General features: G+C 51.2%; 1 protein-coding gene across 1 annotated transcript; it reads right to left on the bottom strand.

The window, feature by feature from the left end:
* Nucleotides 1–1,958: 1,958 nt before the first annotated feature.
* LOC125543037 (auxin-responsive protein IAA1-like) lies at nt 1,959–4,574 on the bottom strand. Its single transcript, XM_048706279.1, has 5 exons — nt 4,261–4,574; nt 3,891–4,111; nt 3,665–3,779; nt 2,394–2,455; nt 1,959–2,277 (listed from the first exon to the last, which is right to left on the bottom strand). Exons 1-5 carry the CDS (start codon nt 4,449–4,451, stop codon nt 2,258–2,260), a joined length of 609 nt encoding a protein of 202 aa, XP_048562236.1. The 5' UTR covers nt 4,452–4,574; the 3' UTR covers nt 1,959–2,257.
* Nucleotides 4,575–6,195: the final 1,621 nt, after the last annotated feature.

Genomic DNA, 6,195 nt, shown 5'->3' with positions numbered 1-6,195 from the left:
GAAAAACATAGAAACAAGGATTCCAGAGGAAAATTTCCTATAGATGAATTCGGTTTGTAGGAAATACGTACAGGAATTTCGTAGGAATACTATTCATTTCCTGTCTACCTATCCACTCAAAGCTCATTTTGCGCGTAGGAACGAGGCAAGTCAAATCCTTAGATTGGCAAGTGCCATCCTATCAAATTCCTATACTACTCCTAATTCCTACGTTTTGATTTCCCCCAAACCGAATGAGCCCTAAGGAAGGTCTTTTGACTACTCAGATCAGAGCTAACCCAGCGAAAGCAAGCAAGTTCAAAGATTGGATTGATTCAAACATAGTTTTGTAATATGATGATTTACTTCCCTAGAGAAGGTGTTGGCTAGGTTAGGCTCATTTGTACTTCTTTTGTACCCTGTTAATTAATAAAAATACTTGATTTTTGTACTTTTTTCAGGTAAAAAAATGTTTGTAATTTTTCTGAATCTTTTGAAATCTAAAAATTTGAATTACTTTAATTTTGCGCTCCATGGAGCTTGAGCGCCATTAGCAATTTCCTTTTTCATCCCCTCTTTTGTCTTTCTTATTGAGATTACTCAATTAAAAAACATTTTTTAAACCAATTTAATCAACCTTGTGTCATATTTTACCCTTCTTAGCATGTTCTGTCAAGCTAGTCCCATGTGTCGGTTCAAACATGGCGTGCCTTAAGATGAACTTAAACGTGCAAGGCTCATGATAACCTGTAGAAATCCGGAGGAAAATGCTGGTAAAAAGGCTGAAGAAGAAACGCCAGCCTGAAATGACTAAAATAACTCAAAAAACTTTCTTTCTGCAAAAAAAAACTCAAAGAAACTTTGTCCGCCCTGTTTGAATACATACTAGAGGGGAAAAAGAAGTGGTTATTGTTAGGGCAAGCAAGCTCCTTTGTGCTCGGCTGCTTTTGCTAAGATGGAACAATGCGCTCGTTTTCACATCCCCAAAACTCCCTTTTGATCATTGCTCCCTTGAAACCGCGGGTTGCGTGAGCGCCAAGCCCTCCTCCCAAACCTTTTCCCCTGCCCCGAGACCAATCAAGCATCGAGTCATCGCACGGCAAAGCATCAAGAATTTCTCGGCAGGGAAATGGGTGCAGCCATAGCATATAACTTGGGGATTCCTGTTCCTGCCTGGGTTCTGAAGTCTGAGCACGTACGATCTCTGTGCAATCGCATGTGCCCAGCTGAAAGTTTTGTCCACCGTTTCCCTGACTGACGGGGAAGGGAAGAGACGGCGAGGACGCTGACGGGCGCGGCGCGGCCCGACATGGGGCGGCGGGGTCGTTGTCTCCGGCGAGCGAAAGGGAAAGGAGCCAGCCTGCCACCCCGCCGAAGCCGGTCTGGTCTGATCCGAATAACCGCGGCGCGGCCCCAGACAGCGAGGTGACTGGCGGGAAAGGCGGCAAAAGGGCCGAAAACGACCCCCCGTCCGAGCTTATCAGCTCAAGCCTCAAGCAAAGGGAAGGAAAGGGGATCGTGGAACAACAGCAGCATCAACATGGCCTTCAGTTCAGCACCACAAGTCCACAACAATCATTCCTTCAGCACAGTACAATTATTTTGATAATACCAGCCACCATGGTCGCAACACGGTTGATCCGATCTTGACCCAACCCAGGCCAGTCAGGTGCCACACGGCCCACCCTGCTCTGGCCCCATTTTGAATGACCGATCCATTTCCATTTGGCAGCACAGTGGCATGGGGTTACAGCATGTTCACTCCACTGATAAAGCTCAGATATGCACCATACATCCAAATTAGCAATATATGAACAAGGTGGACACATTTCTTACAGTCTAGCATAAAATGAACTTCAAACAAAAACCATCACTTGACACACACACAAAAAAACTCAGATTTACCAAGGCAAAGCCAAAGGCAACACCTGTGGTGTCACAGGTAACCTCGCTCGCGACGGTGCGCAGAGAACACTGAGTAATGCAAGTTTGGTCTTATTCATCAAGAGACAAACAAACAAACCAACAAACTATATGTAAAAAGGTGTATATTTCAAGCTCCCAGTACTTTCTTTCACCATCACCATCTTCTATATGTGGTAGTAGTAGAGACTATAGTGGTGCTGCTACAGACGAGTAATGAAACCAACAACTTTTCACGACCCAAGAGCATCAAGTAAACCCAAAGCAGTAAGTAACCGATAGCTGTACACATTCCTATCTCCTCGGCAGAGCAAAGCCTCCTCCTCCTTTCAGGCAGCACCATCCGTAGCATGCCTCACCGGGCAGCTCTGGGTGCTGCGAGCAACAGAAATGAGTTCAGCGAATCAACATGGCTGATCGTGCACGTACGGCGTGAGACGACAGGTGCGGAGCATGAAAATCGTGTCGAAAGCGACCGAGCATGCGCATACCTATGTTCACGGCCTCGGAGTTCTTCATCAGGCGGACGCGTTGGCAGGCTTCCTCAAACATCCTGAGTAAGCATACCAGAGGTTAGGAAGTTAGGAATGTGTCGGTGTAACAAAAGTCCGGCAAGAACACTTCTCGTCATCCTCGGTTTCGAGTGGTTCGTTGCGATCCAACCGAGATAAAAGATAACAAGGAGTTCGACAAGGGCCAGACCGCCAAACTATCCACAACCCACACAGAGCAGTAACCACACTTCCTAGAAGGATCAAGAAACTATTGAAGGGTCACAGTGAATTACACTAGTGGAGAACAAAACTAGAAAGGAAACCTTATCCCTAGTTGCCTATATCTTAACAAAGTTACAAAGCGGATTCTTTTTTAGCTAGACATACGCTGATGGATAGGCATCATTGTTTGCCCTGTTACTGGAAAGAGGTTGGACATCAAAGTTTGCTTAATGTGCCAGGGTAGAATGTGAATATAAATAGTAGTAATGCACTACAAGGCGCAAGAATAACCGAGAAAGAACCAGACATCCAATTCTTATAACTGACCCACAGGGCCAATTCCTCTGGATGTGACATGAGCTCAAAAATAGAGATGCAAGTAAATCAGGCAGAGTATATTCGTTTGCTTCGATTATCCATGCTCCACTAGGTGAATTTCAGATTAACTTCAGGGGATAAAAGGACACTTATGTTAATTTTTTAAATAAAATGGTATTCAGTTGGTTCCCAAAACACTTTGCTCAGGTCTGCCATATTCTTACAAGCTACAATAACATCATTTTTAGATAAATGCAGACGGAATCAAGGAAGCAATTAATCTGTTCAAATCTCATGCTACAGACCCACGCAATGCACTGTGTTAGTGCCAACAACCAACAACATCTCCTGGGGATCTAATTATTATGTATGAAAAATCAATCTCTTGCTCTAAACCGCAAGCAAAGCAACCTTGGTGTTTCCTAACCAAATCGTAAAGCATCAGTCCAGGACAACCATGTCCGTTGCAGATCTCAATCAACCAATCAAGCAAGCAAGCAATCTAATCTTAACAAAATCACTTGTAAAAGTACTACATGATTTGGTCAATTCACCCAGATCAAGGATATCCAATTTGATCAGTCCAAGAGCCTGACAAACAAATTAATGAACCCAGTCCAAACAATCATCCAAGCACATAGCAGAAATTGGCAACAGGACACAAACTTTGCATAAGTAAAGAAACGAAATCAAGGTTAATGGAGAGGAGGATGGCGCAAGAAGCTCACTTCCAGGGGACGTCGCCGACGAGCATCCAGTCGCCGTCCTTGTCCTCGTAGGTGGGCACGTACTCCGTCCCGTTCACCGCGTCCACCAGCTTCATCTCGTCATTCGCGAACTTCCCTGCGCACACCCAATACAGATGCTTCTCGTCAGCTCAGAAGTCAGAGTATGAAGCCGGCAAGCATGAGCAGGGGCCGGAGGCGGGGAGGGTCGATTGAGGCAGGGACTCACTGATGGTGAAGTGGGAGCAGAACTTGCCCTGGAGCGCGCGGAGGAGCTGGTCGTAGCCGGCATAGTCCCGCAGGTTCACCTTGCGCAGGTAGGGCGCGCCGTCGACGGCCACCTTGACGAACTTGGCCGGCGCGCAGGCCGCCCTGGTGGACCCGGCGGCGACGTTCTCGAGCGCGTTCTTGCGGAACGACCTCACCGGCGGCCAGCCCACCACCCGCGCCCTGAGAAAGCCAAACAAAGACAAGGGAAACCCCGGGTCAGGTCAATCCCAGCCCAACGAACTCCCGCGCAGCTCGCCGCAAGAAAGAAAGCGTTTTTTTACGGGGAAGAGACAGCGGAGGGGGAGGGAGGGAGGGAGGGTGGCGCGTACTTGGGGGCCGGCGGAGCCTCGGCGAGGAGGGAGGAGCGGTCGGCGAGGGAGCAGCAGGAGGAGGAGGAGGCGCCGCGCTTGCGGTCGGGGTCGCCGGGCAGGCGCAGGGTGAGCGTGAGCGCGGTGTCCTCGAAGTCGAGCCCGGACGCCGCGGACGACTCCGTGGAGCTCCGCTCCGTCTCCGCCGACATGGCCACCGGCGTCGTCGTCCTCGTCGTCAGCCTCTCTCGAGCTCCGCGCGCGTCGGCGTCGTCGTCTTCTGCTGCTGCGAATGCTGCCTCTGGTCCAGCTTTGTGCGGCCCGGGGAGGCGGCAGGTTGGTTATAGACAGACCAGGCGGGCGGGCGGGCGGGCGGTGCCTGCCACCGGTCACCGGCGGTCAACGGTCACGGCGCCCGGCTTTACGCACCGACGCACGCACCGCGCCGTATTTCCACCCACACCCCTGCCCCCTTCCCCCGCCAGGACTGGTCCACAATAACGCAGAAGCACGAGGTGCGGAGCGCAAAACGGGCAGGGGTCGGCTTTCCCGAAACGGAACGGAAAGCGGAGCAGTGGCGGCACGGCGGGCCGCGCGAGCGGGTGGGCCCGGGCTGCCGGTTGGGCGCCCGGCAGCGGCCCGCGGAACCGGCGAGCGGCGGGGCCCGCCGTGGCTTGCGCTGCACGGCCGGACCCTCTCGGCCGCGCGATCGCCAGCGGACGGCGCGGAAGCGTCGAGGATGGAACTGTTGGGCGCGTCGTGTCATCGGCGCACGCACGTAGTACGGTTGCGCCGTCGGCCTCAGCCAACATGGATCCGTGCTGCCGGTGGGTCGCGCCGCGCCGATGGAACAGAACCGAATCTTGCGCGGGAGCTTTGTTGCCGGATGACACGCCACCTTGTCTCGATTGGTTTGTCCAATGCCCAATTGACAATGGTGATACATGGTTCCGAGATTATATTTCTAGAAACACAACATGCGTTCTAGACGATCAGATCCACGCACGCCCGACCTCTACGCTCTACGGTGTGCACGGCCGTCGCCCCATATTCACCTCATATTTGGGCTGGATACGAAGGGTGTCGATCAACCCGGGCGTTTGAGCCCCGTTTGAGACACCTGTCTGGGTTAGATTTTTGTGACATGTCAGTAACCGGACGGACCGTCCGTGTGTTTGAAGCCGGTTTGGGGCGTCCGGCTGTAGATGCTCTAATCAAGTAATCATTGCATACAACTACATTGATTTTAGTAAAAGGCGCTTTAGATGCACGCGGTTTCAAATTAATGCCGGATAAAAAAGGATTTTGGATATAGTTTTCCTTGTGACGGCCCAGAGCGTGGCGGTACTTGTGATATTTCTGCTTGGGACGTATTTTATTTGACAGTTTTCTGGATGTTAAATACCATTGGGTATTGATTAACCTGTCATACCATTGAAAGAATAGTGACGGAAATTGATAATTGGCCTTCTCATTTGAAGCCCGAGATATCCAGCGTCACGTCATGTTCACAGGATAGCTTTGAATTGGTGTAATGTTGTTAAAGAAGGGTGAGGTATATGTGTATTTATAAAAAATGTATCCACTCGCCTACGAGCATCCCTACTCGAGGTGTATACACCCCACATAGTAACTCTTAACTACTCTCGTACGAAGAGGCGTGCCGGAAGAGAGCACCGCGTCTCACCTAGTCCTACCCATGGGCCGCCCAGCCCGAAACGAAAAAGCCCGGCCCGACACTGCTCCCGGGCCGGGCCTGTGCCTAGGTTTTGAGCCCGAAGACTAGGTCGAGCCGGGCCTGGGCCTAGGTTTTGAGTCCGAAGACTAGGTCGGGCCGGGCCTGGGCCTAGGTTTTGAGCCCGAAGACTAGGTCGGGCCGGGCCTGAGCCTAGGTTTTGAGCCCGAAGACTAGGTCGGGGCGGGCCTGGGCCTAGGTTTTGAGCCCGAAGACTAGGT

Source organism: Triticum urartu, chromosome 3 (assembly GCF_003073215.2).
Source record: "Triticum urartu cultivar G1812 chromosome 3, Tu2.1, whole genome shotgun sequence".
Taxonomy (NCBI): Eukaryota; Viridiplantae; Streptophyta; class Magnoliopsida; order Poales; family Poaceae; genus Triticum; species Triticum urartu.
This window is presented reverse-complemented; position numbering and strand designations above follow the sequence as displayed.

Coding starts and splice junctions, on each gene's coding strand:
- LOC125543037 (XM_048706279.1), bottom strand. CDS start 4,451: ATGTCGGCGGAGACGGAGCGGAGCTCCACGGAGTCGTCCGCGGCGTCC. Junction 3,780..3,890: donor CTGCTCCCACTTCACCATCA/GTGAGTCCCTGC, acceptor GGGTGTGCGCAG/GGAAGTTCGCGAATGACGAG. Junction 2,278..2,393: donor CTCCGAGGCCGTGAACATAG/GTATGCGCATGC, acceptor TGTTGCTCGCAG/CACCCAGAGCTGCCCGGTGA.